This window comes from Meleagris gallopavo, chromosome 30 (assembly GCF_905368555.1).
Source record: "Meleagris gallopavo chromosome 30, MGAL_WU_HG_1.1, whole genome shotgun sequence".
NCBI classification, from domain to species: Eukaryota; Metazoa; Chordata; class Aves; order Galliformes; family Phasianidae; genus Meleagris; species Meleagris gallopavo.
This window is the reverse complement of record NC_139433.1, coordinates 3,978,945-3,996,313: the sequence shown is the minus strand read 5'-3', so window position 1 is coordinate 3,996,313 and position 17,369 is coordinate 3,978,945. Positions and strand designations below refer to the sequence as shown.

General features: G+C 59.0%; 1 protein-coding gene across 3 annotated transcripts; it reads left to right on the top strand.

Annotated features, from left to right (window-relative positions):
* The first annotated feature begins 19 nt into the window (after positions 1-19).
* On the top strand, positions 20-16,620 carry PGPEP1 (pyroglutamyl-peptidase I). 3 transcript variants are annotated; one of them, XM_085211556.1, is made up of 6 exons: positions 20-159; positions 2,428-2,480; positions 3,489-4,345; positions 5,383-5,499; positions 5,893-6,125; positions 12,632-16,620. In XM_085211556.1, the coding sequence occupies exons 3-6, from the start codon at positions 4,337-4,339 to the stop codon at positions 12,822-12,824; spliced, it is 552 nt and encodes a 183-aa protein (XP_085067682.1). In that variant the 5' UTR covers positions 20-159; positions 2,428-2,480; positions 3,489-4,336; the 3' UTR covers positions 12,825-16,620. The 3 variants fall into 3 exon arrangements, with proteins under 3 accessions (XP_085067682.1, XP_085067680.1, XP_085067681.1); XM_085211555.1 differs by lacking the exon at positions 20-159 and adding an exon at positions 464-566; XM_085211554.1 differs by lacking the exons at positions 20-159; positions 3,489-4,345 and adding an exon at positions 384-566.
* Positions 16,621-17,369: the final 749 nt, after the last annotated feature.

The following is a 17,369-nucleotide window of genomic DNA, read 5'->3' as shown; positions in this document are numbered from 1 at the left end:
GCAGCGTCACGACAGTGTCGTAAATTGAAAAGCGGGGCGGGAAGCAGCGGCGCTCCCAGCTGGCCCCGCGGGCCCGTTCTGTTCCGTTCCTCTCAGGACTCCACCAGCACGAGCCCAGCAGGACCGGGAAAGCTGGGCGTGAAACCACCGTAGCGTTCTGTACGGGTTTAATCAGCCCGACCCCGCGCTTCGCGATAAGTCCGTGAGGCGGCTCTGGGCTCAGCCTCTTCCGGACCGCTCCACCTCCGCTGCCGCCTCAGGAGCTCGAGGGGCCCCAGAGTTGAGGCGGCCTCGTTGGCCGCCACCCCCGGCCTCGCGCTTTTCGCCTGGCGGCGGAAGCGGCGCTCAGGAGCCGCTCTAGGCAGCGAGGCGGCGCGCACTCTATGGCCGCGCGGGGCCGCTCTGGGCATCGGGGCGGCGCGAACTCTATGGCCGCGCGGGGCCGCTCTTGGCGTCGGGGCGGAGCGCGCTCTATGACCGTGCGGAGCCGCTCGCTCAGTGCGGTGCGGCCGCGGGCCGGGTGGGAGCGGAGATGGAGAAACCGCGGCGGGCGGTGGTGGTGACGGGTACGGGCGGCGGGACCGGGGCGGGAGAGCGGGGAGGGGGCGGCCAGGTGGGCTCCGCTTCCCTTATGTAAGCGGGGGGCGGTGGCGGGCGCCGGGGGCTGCGCTGCAGGATTGGGGAGGGGGGCGGTGAGGGGCACGGGGGGGTCCGGGGGTGGGAGGTGAGCCCTGGGGGTGCGGGGCTGCGGAGGGGCTGGCAGGAGCTGCCCGGGGCACGGGGTGCTGCGGGCTGCCCTGGGGGGGGCGGTGCTGCTGCTGCTGCTGCGCTCCTTTGCGATGGGCTGCAGGGGGGACCGGCGCCGGTTCGCCCTGGGGAGAGCCGGGGCTGCGGGAGAACAGACGGGGTTTGGTGCCTGGGGACGCCGTGCCGCCTCCATCCCCGTGCCGCGAACCCATTCGGTGTCCCGAGGGCAGCGGCCCCACGGCCAGCGCGGTGCCCGCGTGTCACAGCGGCGTTCCCAGCCCGGGGGCTGCGCTGAGCGGTGACCAGACGCAACTCGTCAGTCGTGAGGACCCCCCCGGTCCCCGCAGTACTTTTGTTTCCCATTTTCTGCACCGGGGGGAACTCTGCTTCTAAAATTCAGAGCTTATTTCGCTGGATCTGCCCGTGATAGCACATGGCCGATGTCACGCTGAGTTCCCATTCAGTGCTGTGCGTGTCACGCTGAGGGCAAGCCTCATTCCTGTGCCGTTTCTCTTTTAGACCTCTGTAAGGAGATAATCCCATACAGGTCTGCACGGAGGGCTCAGTGCTGTGCGCCTGCAGGGCCCTGTGGTGGACGTGGGATGGCCGAGTTTGGTGCTGCGCAGAAAGTTGCTCATCTGCCATGAAAGGAGTCGCACCGGGGTCGGTGTGCAGATGAGTGAGAGGGGCAGCAGCCCGCTGTGCTTTGTGCCAGCTCAGCTGGGTTCAGAACGAGAGGTTTTGGTTACGCTGGAGGCACCTGGAGAGCTGCAGCCTTCCGGTGTGCTTTGTAGAGAAACCGTCCCCACGAGAGGCGTGTTTGGTGCCTCTCGTCGTTATGGGGAAACAACGTCTGCATTTGGATCTCGTGGGAGCCTCCAGAAGGTTTATTCTGGGGAGATACTGACGCTGGTTCAAGTCGGAGGCTTCAGTTGAGATGGACGTCCCGTTGAGCCCATGCTGTACATGGGTACAAACCCCTGGCGCCATCGTGTGCGGCGTAACCTCAGCCCTCACCTTCTGCTGGCAGCACACGGGAGGTTTCCATTAGTGTGTCATGTAATATTTGTGGTCCCTCTCGGTCCTTTCACAGCTTAGATGAAATGTGTGCCTCCTGATTGCATTAGGCTCATGGGGTAGCTCTGACATCTTAAATTAAAGCATATTGACCCTGCGCCCAGATAAGTGCCTAACCTTTGTGTGCTTGCTCAGGAAAAGATGTTATGGATTACTAGTTAACTCTGAGTTACTCATTAGGAAATGCAGATGTGGGGAGTTAAGTGTTTTTATGGCGCTGTCATAACCTTTGGTGCTCGGTGTAGGAGGGTCGGCAGTGTTTTGTTTGGTTCCTCTTAAGGCAGCAGAGATCTTGGTGAAGGTGTGAGCAGAGGAGGGGTACTGGAGGCAGACTTGTTTGTGGAAGCATCTGTTGTGGGCTGTTACTGTCAGGGTTAGAAGATCCAATCATGATCCTCGTTCTGTGCCATCACTCAACTCCTCTGTAGCTAACAAGTGTTCCTAACCTGGTCAGCAAGGAGAAAATACACCTCCAGTGGGGACTGGGTATTACAAGCAGTGGATTTTCTTTCAGAGCACATAAATCCAAAAGCACAGAGTGCAGCTGTTGCAGTCCAAGCTGCAGGGCTCAGCTGCTCACCGGGGGCTTTTCTTCTCTTTCAGGGTTTGGTCCCTTTGGAGAGCACGCCGTCAACGCCAGCTGGATTGCAGTGCAGGTAAAGCTGTAACTTCAGCCTTGGAGCAGCACCATCCCCTGCCTGCATGCATTTCAGCTCTGATTCTGCTCCATCCACTGAGGCCGGCTCACCCCGTGTCCAGGCACTCAGCTGGGTGATGTTTTGCCCACCTCTCAAAGCAATCCCTTTGCTGGTAGAACATAGTGAGATTGGGTTCATATAGCAAAGGCAAATAAGGAACCCCTAGGCTGACTCCCTGCATTTCAGAGGAGTTACATGGTGCACGGAGCCCGCAGTCTTTCTCCACCACTTAGCAGAGGGAATTCAAAACAAATAAACCGAAAGGAATTTGTATGTTTTTCTCTCAGCTGCAGCCTGGGTCTGGGCGAGCAGGTTGACCTTTAAGCCCTCTCATCTGTAATGGGGCTCAGCACGTGGGGCTGCGGTTGAAGTGCTCGTGGAGTGGCATTGCTTGAGCAGATCAGAACACTCTGCTAACGCAGAGCTGAGGGTGCTCTGCGGTGTTCTGTAAAGCATTAGCTTGGACAGCACTGTCACATTCTCCCAATTCTTCCTTATTTGTTGCTCCTGGATGTGGTTAATGACAAAGCCATTGGGAATTCACGGTGCCTTTTAGTGCAGCTGCCCGGGAAACTGAATCTGCTTTTCTCCCCAACACGTCTCTCTTCCCTTCAGAGCTCGGGGATTAATATCTTCTTTAGAATGCTTTTAAATTAAATCTCGAGCTCTAATCAATTACAGTCAGCTGATGTCCAGATGTCCAATGTGCTGACTGGTGAGGGGAGAGGAAACCTTTGGCTCCGAGAGCCGCTGGGGCTGAATGCACCCGAGTTGCTCAGCCAAGTCTGGGGAGGAGTGCGAGAACTGTGCGTTACTGAGGGGCAGCCGAGAGGCCGTTGGTTTGGTTTGTTCTTCCTCATCACATCAGCTCTTGTTTCCAAGGCGGTTTTCTGCTAGAGGAGACGCACAGCAGAGCATTGTGTGTATGGGACAGGATGAGAGGTGGGTGCTGTGCTGTTCTTGCAGGAGCAAACCTGTCGTGTGATGTGTAACGAGGAGCAGCCCCGCGCCGAATCGACCGAGTGCCTCTTCAGCTCACGTTAAGTGCTCAGGGATGCTTTGGGAAGGGGAAACTGCAGCGGGACCCACCTCCCTGCGGTCCCATCCTGCAGCCAGGAGCACGGTGTGCCCAGACCCCCCTCCCCTCACCCCGTCTCAGCCCGAGAGGCCCAGACAAAAAGGAACAGCATGGCTTTGAGCACGCCGAGGTGGGCTTTGTGCGACTCAGACGGGGCCCTCATGGAGCAGCATGGACACAAAGGCGTCTGAGTTGCTGAGCCCCAGACGGTGTGATCTGCATTTTAATAGAAGAAAAATCAATTAAACAATCTTCCTAAATCCTTTCTAGCTCCGGGGCTGAGCCAGTTCTGCTTTATTGCATCTTTTATTATCCCGCATCCCGAGGATAAGATTCCCTGCTTTTCTTTCCTGGTGTTGTTTGGGCTCTGACACAGAGCACAGATGTGGTGTCTTTTCCTGCACTGAAGCCATGCAGTTCTGTGAACTTCTGGTGTTGCTGCTCAGTAGTTTTGAAGCTCCATTATTTTTAACACACGATAAACACAGAGAAACCTCACCTTCAGGTCGTGGCAGCAAACACTGGGGTTAAATAAATGCTCGGAGAGCTGTGTGCTCAGGAGAGAGATCCCAAATGGCTTCAGAGGGGCTGATAACTTCTCACAGCTCTAAGAACTCGCAGTAATAACGCTCTGCCTCACACCTGTGCTGTGCCACACTTTCATCTCTATAACGTTTGGTTGGAGGCTCTGTGCAGCTGCAGCTCTGCAGGAAGTGCTGTGGGATACGGTGCCAGCATGGCCCAGGTGTGTCCTGTCCCACCATCCCCATCCCACCACCCTGTCCCACCATCCCATCCCAGCAGAGCGTGTCTGGCTATGCCAGGGCCCAGTGGAGAGGTCAGGGAGCAGCACAATGGCTGTCAGGGTGTCTAGACAGACCTGATAGGGATATTAAGGGCTCACAAAGAAGCCCATTGTCCAGGGGTCAGGGAATGGGTCAGACGTGTTCGTTTTTCTGTGTTTGTCAGGTATACAAGGCAGTGGATAATGAGTTGTCTGGGGGCCAGAGTACATCTTTATTAGTGAGTGGAGGGCTGTGAGCAGCACAGAGCTCTGGGATTCAGGAGCTCAGTGGAGGAGCAGTGATGAATTCCTACAATTAACGCTGCGGAGCTCTTCCTAAAGAGGCTGCCTTGTGTGTGAGTGCTCTAATTTATGAACAAGTGACTTCGTTAAGACGCCGGGTAAAGCAGCCAGCGTTTGGAAGGTGGATTTGTGTAAAGATGTGGTGAAATATCACTTAGCATCACTGGTTATCATACAGGAGTTCAGTGCAGGGAGCCTTCACAGCTCAGCTGCCCAGTCCTTGGGGCAGGAGGGGTGGCTGATGGCTGCTGCTGCTCTCGTGCAGGTAACAGCTGGGCTGCACGGTGCTCTCGCTGTGCTTCGTCTGCCTCTTCCAAGGACTGAATAGGATTCCACTTCTAAAAATAATGAAGCCAACCCTTTTTCTTATTATTTTCATGTGGTTTTTGTTAGCGTGGGAGTTGCTGGTGTAGCTCCCATCGGTTCAATATTGTCAGATTGCTCAGTCCTGCACTGCCTGAGCAGAACAAACTGTGTGAGCGCAGACGGGGAGCTGCCCCTGTGGCTCTTACAGCTCCGTCCCTTCAGCCTCTCCTTCGTGGGACCCCTCTCTTTGAGGCTGTGAGACGAAACCATTGCTGTGCTGTGGCTTTGGGGGGAGCTGCACAGGTCCTGCTGCCTCCTGCGTGTTCTGCACTGTGCCCCACCTGGATCTGACCACCTGGCTTTGTTCCTTTCTTCCCACTTGTTCCTAGGAGCTGGAGAAGCTCGGGCTGCGAGATGGCGTCGACCTGCATGTCTATGAAGTCCCAGTGGAATATCAGACAGTGCAGAGGCTCATCCCTGCGTTGTGGAAAAAGCACAGTCCACAAGTGAGTGAGTGAAGAGTGAAGGGAGGGGAAGAGATGGAGCCGACGCATGTCCAGTGAGCGCCACGCAGCACTGTGCTGTGAGCTGCATTCGGTACTGCGTCCTCGGCTGGATCCTTTCCTCTTTCCTCGTGCAGACACCTGGATTTGCAGCATTTTGCGGCTCAGAGTGCAGTGCTGCAGTTAATGGGAGCTCGGCATGCAGGGCTGCGTGGGCAGCTCCGCTCCGTGCCGTAATTAATTAGAGCTGAGGGTCAGGGGGGCAAAATGAGAATGGTTGGTTGCTACAAGGGCTGATTATGTGATGGTCGTGCAGGAATTCAGGTGGAGGCTCTGTTGGTGCTTACTGGGACCGTGGGCTGCTGGTTGATGTAACGTGTTTCTTTTCTCTCGCAGTTGGTGGTGCATGTAGGTGTGTCGGGTATGGCTACCACTGTCACTCTGGAGAAGTGTGGCCATAATGTGGGTTATAAGGGCTTAGACAACTGCCGTTTCTGCCCAGGCTCTCAGTGCTGCGTCGAAGGCGGCCCAGAGTGCATCGATTCCATCATTGACATGGACGTGGTTTGCAGGAGGGTCTCAGCACTGGGGCTGGACGTCACCGTCACCATCTCTAAGGATGCTGGCAGGTATGGGGCAAAGTGATCCACGGGCAGCAGGCAGTGCACGCTGGCTCTCTGCAGTGCGTGCAGGCTCTGCAGTGTGTGCTTGCTCTCTCTGCAGTGCATGCTGGCTCTGCAGTGCACGCTGGCTCTCTCTGCAGTGTGTGCTGGCTCTGCAGTGCACGCTGGCTCTCTCTGCAGTGCACGCTGGCTTTCTCTGCAGTGTGTGCTGGCTCTCTCTGCAGTGCACGCTGGCTCTCTCTGCGGTGCACGCTGGCTCTCTCTGCAGTGCACGCTGGCTCTCTCTGCAGTGCACGCTGGCTCTCTGCAGTGCACGCTGGCTCTCTCTGCGTGCACGCTGGCTCTCTCTGCGGTGCACGCTGGCTCTCTCTGCGGTGCACGCTGGCTCTCTCTGCAGTGCACGCTGGCTCTCTCTGCAGTGCACGCTGGCTTTCTCTGCAGTGTGTGCTAGCACGCTCTGCAGTGCACGCTGGCTCTCTCTGCAGTGCACGCTGGCTCTCTCTGCAGTGCACGCTGGCTTTCTCTGCGGTGCACGCTGGCTCTCTCTGCCGTGCACGCTGGCTCTCTCTGCGGTGCACGCTGGCTCTCTCTGCAGTGCACGCTGGCTCACTCTGCGGTGCACGCTGGCTCTCTAGTCAGTGCTCTCTCTGCAGTGCACGCTGGCTCTCTCTGCAGTGCACGCTGGCTCTCTCTGCAGTGCACGCTGGCTCTCTCTGCACGCTGGTCCTCTGCAGTGCACGCTGGCTCTCTCTGCAGTGCACGCTGGCTCTCTCTGCAGTGCACGCTGGCTCTCTCTGCAGTGCACGCTGGCTCTCTCTGCAGTGCACGCTGGCTCTCTCTGCAGTGCACGCTGGCCTCTCTGCAGTGCACGCTGGCTCTCTCTGCAGTGCACGCTGGCTCTCTCTGCAGTGCACGCTGGCTCTCTCTGCAGTGCACGCTGGCTCTCTCTGCAGTGCACGCTGGCTCTCTGCAGTGCACGCTGGCTCTCTCTGCTGTGCACGCTGGCTCTCTCTGCAGTGCACGCTGGCTCTCTCTGCGGTGCACGCTGGCTCTCTGCAGTGCACGCTGGCTCTCTCTGCAGTGCACGCTGGCTCTCTCTGCAGTGCACGCTGGCTCTCTCTGCAGTGCACGCTGGCTCTCTGCAGTGCACGCTGGCTCTCTCTGCGGTGCACGCTGGCTCTCTGCGGTGCACGCTGGCTCTCTCTGCAGTGCACGCTGGCTCTCTCTGCAGTGCACGCTGGCTCTCTGCGGTGCACGCTGGTTCTCTGCGGTGCACGCTGGCTCTCTCTGCAGTGCACGCTGGCTCTCTCTGCGGTGCACGCTGGCTCTCTCTGCAGTGCACGCTGGCTCTCTCTGCGGTGCACGCTGCCTCTCTCTGCAGTGCACGCTGGCTCTCTCTGCAGTGCACGCTGGCTCTCTCTGCGGTGCACGCTGGCTCTCTCTGCAGTGCACGCTGGCTCTCTCTGCGGTGCGCGCTGGCTCTCTGCGGTGCACGCTGGCTCTCTCTGCAGTGCACGCTGGCTCTCTCTGCGGTGCACGCTGGCTCTCTCTGCGGTGCACGCTGGCTCTCTGCAGTGCACGCTGGCTCTCTCTGCAGTGCACGCTGGCTCTCTCTGCGGTGCACGCTGGCTCTCTGCGGTGCACACTGGCTCTCTCTGCGGTGCACGCTGGCTCTCTCTGCGGTGCACGCTGGCTCTCTGCAGTGCATGCTGGCTCTCTCTGCGGTGCACGCTGGCTCTCTCTGCAGTGCACGCTGGCTCTCTCTGCAGTGCACGCTGGCTCTCTCTGCGGTGCACGCTGGCTCTCTGCAGTGCACGCTGGCTCTCTCTGCGGTGCACGCTGGCTCTCTCTGCGGTGCACGCTGGCTCTCTGCAGTGCACGCTGGCTCTCTCTGCAGTGCACACTGGCTCTCTCTGCGGTGCACGCTGGCTCTCTGCGGTGCACGCTGGCTCTCTCTGCGGTGCACGCTGGCTCTCTCTGCGGTGCACGCTGGCTCTCTCTGCGGTGCACGCTGGCTCTCTGCAGTGCACGCTGGCTCTCTCTGCAGTGCACGCTGGCTCTCTGCAGTGCACGCTGGCTCTCTCTGCAGTGCACGCTGGCTCTCTGCAGTGCACGCTGGCTCTCTCTGCAGTGCACGCTGGCTCTCTCTGCAGTGCACGCTGGCTCTCTCTGCGGTGCACGCTGGCTCTCTGCGGTGCACGCTGGCTCTCTCTGCGGTGCACGCTGGCTCTCTGCAGTGCACGCTGGCTCTCTCTGTGGTGCACGCTGGCTCTCTCTGCGGTGCACGCTGGCTCTCTCTGCGGTGCACGCTGGCTCTCTGCGGTGCACGCTGGCTCTCTCTGCGGTGCACGCTGGCTCTCTGCAGTGCACGCTGGCTCTCTCTGCGGTGCACGCTGGCTCTCTCTGCAGTGCACGCTGGCTCTCTCTGCGGTGCACGCTGGCTCTCTCTGCAGTGCACGCTGGCTCTCTGCAGTGCACGCTGGCTCTCTCTGTGGTGCACGCTGGCTCTCTCTGCGGTGCACGCTGGCTCTCTCTGCAGTGCACGCTGGCTCTCTCTGCAGTGCACGCTGGCTCTCTCTGCGGTGCACGCTGGCTCTCTCTGCGGTGCACACTGGCTTGCTCTGCAGTGCACGCTGGCTCTCTCTGCGGTGCACGCTGGCTCTCTCTGCGGTGCACGCTGGCTCTCTGCGGTGCACGCTGGCTCTCTCTGCGGTGCACGCTGGCTCTCTGCTGTGCACGCTGGCTCTCTCTGCAGTGCACGCTGGCTCTCTCTGCGGTGCACGCTGGCTCTCTCTGCAGTGCACGCTGGCTCTCTCTGCGGTGCACGCTGGCTCTCTCTGCAGTGCACGCTGGCTCTCTCTGCAGTGCACGCTGGCTCTCTCTGCGGTGCACGCTGGCTCTCTCTGCAGTGCACGCTGGCTCTCTCTGCAGTGCACGCTGGCTCTCTCTGTGGTGCACGCTGGCTCTCTCTGCGGTGCACGCTGGCTCTCTCTGCGGTGCACGCTGGCTCTCTCTGCAGTGCACGCTGGCTCTCTCTGCAGTGCACGCTGGCTCTCTCTGCGGTGCACGCTGGCTCTCTCTGCGGTGCACGCTGGCTCTCTCTGCGGTGCACGCTGGCTCTCTCTGCGGTGCACGCTGGCTCTCTCTGCAGTGCACGCTGGCTCTCTCTGCGGTGCACGCTGGCTCTCTCTGCGGTGCACGCTGGCTCTCTCTGCGGTGCACGCTGGCTCTCTCTGCAGTGCACGCTGGCTCTCTCTGCAGTGCACGCTGGCTCTCTCTGCGGTGCACGCTGGCTCTCTCTGCGGTGCACGCTGGCTCTCTCTGCAGTGCACGCTGGCTCTCTCTGTGGTGCACACTGGCTCTCTCTGCGGTGCACGCTGGCTCTCTCTGCAGTGCACGCTGGCTCTCTCTGGAGTGCAAGCTGGCTCTCTCTGCAGTGCACGCTGGCTCTCTCTGCAGTGCACGCTGGCTCTCTCTGCAGTGCACGCTGGCTCTCTCTGCGGTGCACACTGGCTCTCTCTGCAGTGCACGCTGGCTCTCTCTGCGGTGCACGCTGGCTCTCTCTGCGGTGCACGCTGGCTCTCTCTGCAGTGCACGCTGGCTCTCTCTGCGGTGCACGCTGGCTCTCTCTGCGGTGCACGCTGGCTCTCTCTGCGGTGCACGCTGGCTCTCTCTGGAGTGCACGCTGGCTCTCTCTGCGGTGCACGCTGGCTCTCTCTGCGGTGCACGCTGGCTCTCTCTGCAGTGCACGCTGGCTCTCTCTGCGGTGCACGCTGGCTCTCTCTGCGGTGCACGCTGGCTCTCTCTGCGGTGCACGCTGGCTCTCTCTGCGGTGCACGCTGGCTCTCTCTGCAGTGCACGCTGGCTCTCTCTGCGGTGCACGCTGGCTCTCTCTGCAGTGCACGCTGGCTCTCTCTGCAGTGCACGCTGGCTCTCTCTGGCGTGCACGCTGGCTCTCTCTGCAGTGCACGCTGGCTCTCTCTGCGGTGCACGCTGGCTCTCTGCGGTGCACGCTGGCTCTCTCTGCAGTGCACGCTGGCTCTCTGCGGTGCACGCTGGCTCTCTGCGGTGCACGCTGGCTCTCTGCGGTGCACGCTGGCTCTCTCTGCGGTGCACGCTGGCTCTCTGCGGGGCACGCTGGCTCTCTCTGCGGTGCACGCTGGCTCTCTCTGCGGTGCACGCTGGCTCTCTCTGCGGTGCACGCTGGCTCTCTGCAGTGCACGCTGGCTCTCTCTGCGGTGCACGCTGGCTCTCTCTGCGGTGCACGCTGGCTCTCTCTGCAGTGCACGCTGGCTCTCTCTGCAGTGCACGCTGGCTCTCTCTGCGGTGCACGCTGGCTCTCTCTGCGGTGCACTCTGGCTCTCTGCAGTGCACGCTGGCTCTCTGCGGTGCACGCTGGCTCTCTGCGGTGCACGCTGGCTCTCTCTGCGGTGCACGCTGGCTCTCTCTGCGGTGCACGCTGGCTCTCTCTGCAGTGCACGCTGGCTCTCTGCAGTGCACGCTGGCTCTCTCTGCGGTGCACGCTGGCTCTCTCTGCGGTGCACGCTGGCTCTCTCTGCAGTGCACGCTGGCTCTCTCTGCAGTGCACGCTGGCTCTCTCTGCAGTGCTCTCTGCAGTGCACGCTGGCTCTCTCTGCGGTGCACACTGGCTCTCTCTGCAGTGCACACTGGCTCTCTCTGCGGTGCACGCTGGCTCTCTCTGCGGTGCACGCTGGCTCTCTCTGCGGTGCACGCTGGCTCTCTCTGCAGTGCACGCTGGCTCTCTCTGCAGTGCACGCTGGCTCTCTCTGCGGTGCACGCTGGCTCTCTCTGCGGTGCACACTGGCTCTCTCTGCAGTGCACGCTGGCTCTCTCTGCGGTGCACGCTGGCTCTCTCTGCGGTGCACGCTGGCTCTCTCTGCAGTGCACGCTGGCTCTCTGCGGTGCACGCTGGCTCTCTGCGGTGCACGCTGGCTCTCTGCGGTGCACGCTGGCTCTCTCTGCGGTGCACGCTGGCTCTCTGCGGTGCACGCTGGCTCTCTCTGCGGTGCACGCTGGCTCTCTCTGCGGTGCACGCTGGCTCTCTCTGCGGTGCACGCTGGCTCTCTCTGCAGTGCACGCTGGCTCTCTCTGCAGTGCACGCTGGCTCTCTCTGCGGTGCACGCTGGCTCTCTCTGCGGTGCACGCTGGCTCTCTCTGCAGTGCACGCTGGCTCTCTCTGCAGTGCACGCTGGCTCTCTCTGCAGTGCACGCTGGCTCTCTCTGCGGTGCACGCTGGCTCTCTCTGCAGTGCACGCTGGCTCTCTCTGCGGTGCACGCTGGCTCTCTCTGCGGTGCACGCTGGCTCTCTCTGCAGTGCACGCTGGCTCTCTCTGCAGTGCACACTGGCTCTCTCTGCAGTGCACGCTGGCTCTCTCTGCAGTGCACGCTGGCTCTCTCTGCGGTGCACGCTGGCTCTCTCTGCAGTGCACACTGGCTCTCTCTGCGGTGCACGCTGGCTCTCTCTGCGGTGCACGCTGGCTCTCTCTGCAGTGCACGCTGGCTCTCTCTGCAGTGCACGCTGGCTCTCTCTGCAGTGCACGCTGGCTCTCTCTGCGGTGCACGCTGGCTCTCTCTGCAGTGCACGCTGGCTCTCTCTGCAGTGCACGCTGGCTCTCTCTGCAGTGCACGCTGGCTCTCTGCGGTGCACGCTGGCTCTCTCTGCAGTGCACGCTGGCTCTCTGCAGTGCACGCTGGCTCTCTGCAGTGCACGCTGGCTCTCTGCAGTGCACGCTGGCTCTCTGCGGTGCACACTGGCTCTCTCTGCAGTGCACGCTGGCTCTCTCTGCAGTGCACGCTGGCTCTCTCTGCAGTGCACGCTGGCTCTCTGCGGTGCACGCTGGCTCTCTCTGCAGTGCACGCTGGCTCTCTCTGCAGTGCACGCTGGCTCTCTCTGCGGTGCACGCTGGCTCTCTCTGCGGTGCACGCTGGCTCTCTGCAGTGCACGCTGGCTCTCTCTTCGGTGCACGCTGGCTCTCTCTGCAGTGCACGCTGGCTCTCTCTGCGGTGCACGCTGGCTCTCTCTGCGGTGCACGCTGGCTCTCTCTGCAGTGCACGCTGGCTCTCTCTGCAGTGCACGCTGGCTCTCTCTGCAGTGCACGCTGGCTCTCTCTGCGGTGCACGCTGGCTCTCTCTGCAGTGCACGCTGGCTCTCTCTGCGGTGCACGCTGGCTCTCTCTGCGGTGCACGCTGGCTCTCTCTGCGGTGCACGCTGGCTCTCTCTGCGGTGCACGCTGGCTCTGTGCTCAGCTGACATTCACTGCTGGCACTGCTCTGTTCCGTGGTCGCTCGCTGGCGATGGGAAAGCACGCAATCTTTGTGTTTTGCCCCAGATTAGGTGCTGTGAGCGTGCCACTGCTTCAGCCCGACTTGCAGTGCGCTTTTATTGCAGGATGTTGATGCAATGCTAAGCGATAACACGGTTCGCTGTGTCCTGCAGTTTGCACGCTTTATTTGGCACATGTTGCTAAATCAGCTCTGTTTTTATGTTTCAGGTACCTGTGTGACTTCACTTACTACACTTCCTTATACCAGAGCTGCGGGAGGTCGGCTTTTGTTCATGTGCCTCCACTGGGAAAGCCGTACAGCGCCGAGCAGCTGGGCCGGGCACTGCAGGCCATCATCGAGGAAATGCTCGACGTTTTGGAGCATTCTGAAGACAAAATCAATTGTCAGCACGAACACTGAAAGCAGGCAGGAGCTGTCCTGCTATTGCACTTCCTAAACTTCCCCCCTGCAGCTGAAGTATGGGAGGAATGCTCTGTGTGAGACGTACAGAACGAGAATTGGAGACTTCAAAAATGAAAACCCCACGTCCAGAAATTGACTTTTTTTTTTTCTCCTCTTTTTTTTTTGGTCAAACGTGCGTATTTCAATGAAGAAATGGAGATCCCTTCTCTAACACAACACCTGCAGCTGCTCATTCCTGGAGCATGCGTGCTGTGCTTTACCCAGAGCTCATCTGTTGGCCAAGCGATGGTCCCACCCCGCACAGATGGGAAGTTCCTTGGCCAGGCTCAGTGTTTGGGTGCAGGGAATCGATAACCCCATCTTCTAATGACTGCTTGTTGGGTTGGAAGGTTTGCTTTCCTTCTGTCTCGTTTTCTTTCTCCTCGTTGGCCCAAATCGTAGGTCCTAATGTGAAAGCATAACTGAAATCAGTGGGGACGACGTGAGTTTGTTGTAAGAAAACAGCAAACCTGCTTGTTGGGGACGAGGAGCCTCAGAAACTGCTTTTGAATTGAAAAAGGTTACGGTTGCTGCCTTCTCCATTGGGGCCTGGCTGCTGCGGCTCCAGGTGGAAGGGCTGCGTGTTGGGTTGCAGATCAGATCACTTTTTGTACACGCAACGATCTGAGCTCACACCAAATCCTTCCAGACGTCCTCAGCGTTGGGTCAGGGCTGCCCTCCTGGCCCCGAGCTGCGTGCAGCACGTCCTCCCATGTGTGCTCAGCACATCGCTCGCTGCTGAGGAGCTCTGCTAAAGGCCACTTTCTCCACAGGAGATCTTTATCACGGTCTCTTGGTGCTGGCTGTTATTTTTAAGGCGAAGGCTGAGTAATTTATAACTTCCTTCGCTGTGAACTTTTGTTCTCGTTAAAGGTTGGGTGCGGAGTGATGTTTAACTTCAGTGCCCATTGCTGGCGCTGCCGCGTGGCTGCCAGGGAGCTCTGCCAAAGGGCATCTCGCATCTCAGAGCTGCTCCCGGAGCCCACAGACAGCTGTTGGCTGTTCGTATATAAGAACACCTACAGAATAATCTTTGTTTTAGAACATCGTTCCTTCTGTTTTCCTGGCGACGAATGGTTCTGCTGCAGTGAGAGCTGCTGGCCGTGAGGATGGGCGTCGGATCCCACAGCAGAGGCACTGGGTGCAGAGAATCATAGAATGGTTTGGGTTGGAAGGGACCTCAAGGATCATGAAGCTCCAACCCCCTGCTGCATGCGGGGCTGCCAGCCTCCATATTAATACTATGCCAGACCCCATCCGACCCGGCCTTGGGTGCACGAGGGGAATGCTTTCCTGCCCGACTTTGCCTTCCAAGTGAATGCTCTCCTTGGCGCTGGGACACCACGCAGTGCCTGTCAGCTCATGGCAGGCTTTCAGATTTGTAATTTATTCTATTTAATATTTAGTTGAAGTATTCGTGGCTTGGGGCAGCTCCCAGATAGTTGAGCTCTTATCTCCACGTAGCTCCGCTGTGCTTGGGAGAAGCTGTTGGTCTGTCGTAGCTGCTGAGCTATGAAGGGGGGAAGATGCTGCGTTGGGTCTTTGTGGCAGAGCTCCTGTGCTGACAGTCCCTTAGAAACGTAATTTATTTTATAATCTTTTGGGTTTCTTTGTGATTTTTTGGATGATTAGTCCTCAGAGGGCGTCAGGGCGGTAGCGGCGTTTCGGATAGCGAAACCTTTTAAAGATGGCGTTAAGCTGAGTTTGTTTAATCTGACCTAAATTAAACGCTTTTGCTTTGTTTTTAAAGCTTTTTTTGTTGTTGTTGTTGTTAAATGAATTGATTCCGAATGCTTCTCTGTGGGTGATCCCTGGGGGTCTCTGCAGCTCGGGGTGTTCTGTGGTTCAGAAGCCACGCGGGGCTGCTGAGTGTCTGCTGTATCTCCCGGGTATCAGCGAATAGGATTTGCTGATTTATGCTGGTGGAGCCCCATTGCTGGCTGCAGATGTGTTCACAAAGGAGCGAGGGTCGTTCAGGTTTGGTGTTCGTGACGGTGCCTGCAGTTGGTGATGTCGCAAGGCGGTGTTTCAGGATCAGAATCGTCTCTGGTGGTGCGCTGAGAAGTGGGGTGAGGGCATTTTGTGTGGGAGAGAGAATGAGGGGGGGGTTCCCATGTGGGCTCTGGTGCCACATATTGAGGTGCTGGTGGAGTGGAGCGGGGCTGGCTGTGATGCTGGGGGGTTTGTTGGTGTCAGGGTGATGGTTTTGGTTATTAAATGCTGCGGGAGGCGTTGAGGGGCTCCGGGTACCCGAGAACTCCTTCATTCCTGGGGGGCTGTGATGCGGGGAGGTTTTGCCTTTGGGTTAAACGCGATCATCTGTGGTGTGAAACAGCAAAAAGGAAATAATCCCATGAGCTTCAAAGCTCCTTTACCTGCAGGATGCTCGGTGGCGCGGCTGAAGGCACAGCCCAAAGCTGCCGGCATCTCTGTGTCACTGCTTTGTCAAAGCCCAGGGATGGCAGAAGCAGTTCTCGCCGATTTGGAGCTCTCCCCAACCCGACCGTGTCCGGAGCACAGCAGCAGTGGGGGGGGACAGAAGGTGGAGGGATGGTGGGAGGTGTTCTGTGGTTGTGGTGTGGGGCTGAGGGTGAAGGCTGAGAGCTGTGAAAAGAGCTCAGAGCGGATTCAAACTGAGCACCATCTCCGTGTGGGAGCAGAGGGAGGTTTTGCAGGGCTGGGGAGGTGCTTTCCTTCACGTTTACTGACCTCAGCAGTGTGCTCAGGTGTAGCATTTGGAGTCTCAGCACCACGCAGGCAATGCTGAACCTTCCAGTGCCTCAGTCCTCCAGCACAGGGTGCTGTGCTGCTGCGTCCGTGTGTCCCGTGGCTCTGAATTGGGCTGCTTGAAGTGGGTGCCGGTGGGCAGCAGGTGGCTCTTTGCAGCAGCAGCCCCAGTGCTTTGTGATATAAGTGCACTTACAGGTTGTGTTCGTGTCTGGTTGGTGTCTGACGTGGCCCCAGTGGTGTTCTGCCAAACCTCCAACAAAGCCGAGGATGCTGTCGGTTCACTGAGTGAGCAGAAACCCGAGAGCTGCTCTGTCCCATCTATCTTAATGCAAAGTAGAGAAGCAAACTCCTAGATAGGAATTAATGCTAGGGAATGAATCTGTGCGCTGCCCTTAAATACAACTCCGTGCTACTTAACCACACGTTCAGGTTTTACATTGCACCAGCTTCTTACATTGCAAATGTTTACTTTGATGAACAGGGAGTGCCTTGTCCTGTGCTGGGCTCTGGGGAGCAGAGCGGAGTGTTGGGGGCTGAGGCCCCTCTGCAGGGGTTGGGGGCTCTGAGCTCCTTCACCCCTTGTGCTCTCCAGGAGCTGCACTGCATTGGGCTCTGGGGGTTTCCTGGAACGCACTGGGATGTGACAAAGGGAAAAGGGGGGGTTTCTCACTGCCTGGGGAGAGCAAACCCTTTGGGGTTCTGTCTGTTCCGAGGTGCTGCGTGTCCCAGTGCCGCTCTGCCCCCATCCTCCTGTTGTGCCGACATCACTGCGGTCTGAGTGGAGCTCTCTGGTGTTGCCCATCTGTGCTCGTAGGACTCCTGGAGCTACAGCTTCAATTCTGTGGGGGCTTCTGTTCTTCACAGTGTGTTCTTGCAGTGCCTTGTAACCCCTAACAGTCTGTGTGCCACAAAGGGCTGTGTCACGAAGGGCCGCTCGCATTCCCTCTGCTCGCTGTTGCTCCACTGGACTTTGTAACCGAGAACTTAAACCCATGTTTCAAAGTAAATAAAGAGTTTAACTCTGCCTCGTGCTGTTCTTGAACCGTTTTGGGATTTCTGGAGGTGCCTTTTGGGGGGTGGGAGCAGCTTGTCTGCAGCTCTGCTCTGGGCACGAAGTCCCACGTGAGGCTGGAGCAGGGCACAAAGGCAGGATGTGAACCATGGAGCTGCAGTGTGCTGTGCAGAAAATCCCATTCCCCATCACGGAGGGGAAGGCACAGCATCCACTGTGATGCTCATTCTTGTGAGCCTGTGATTTGGGGGAGCAAACACTGCCCAGTGCTTTGTCTTTGCGAGCCCAGCGTGGATCCATTCTGCTCCTGACTCCGGCGGTGGAACAGTGAGATGGATGCTGGTGGGGGTGCCCAAAAAAACCACTGCCCAGTGCGGGGCACTGATGGCCAACGCTGCCTCTGCTCTGAGCTTTGTGGCAGGAGGGGATCAGGGAGGAAATCCTGCTGGCCTCGGGGAGTCTGCCTGCTCCGTATCGCACAGCTCAGCCTGGGATGCGGTGCCAGATGCTCACGTGCCTGCTGTGCTGATGCAATGCTGGGCTGAAGCTGACTCACGAGGTGCCGGTGATGTCACGCAGTGTGTTGCAATCTGAGCTCTCTGCAGGGAGAGGTGGGAGCTGCTGCTGTTGGGCCCCACGCACCCTGCATGCGTTCCTTGGCCGTGGTTTGGGTGATGCTGGAGGGTCTCATTGCAGAGCAGTTCTGGGCAGGCCCTTCCCCCAGCATCACCCCTCTGGGAGCCGCTCAGTTCCTCCTCCTC

Coding starts and splice junctions, on each gene's coding strand:
- PGPEP1 (XM_085211554.1), top strand. CDS start 533: ATGGAGAAACCGCGGCGGGCGGTGGTGGTGACGG. Junction 567..2,427: donor GCGGGCGGTGGTGGTGACGG/GTACGGGCGGCG, acceptor CTTCTCTTTCAG/GGTTTGGTCCCTTTGGAGAG. Junction 2,481..5,382: donor CCAGCTGGATTGCAGTGCAG/GTAAAGCTGTAA, acceptor ACTTGTTCCTAG/GAGCTGGAGAAGCTCGGGCT.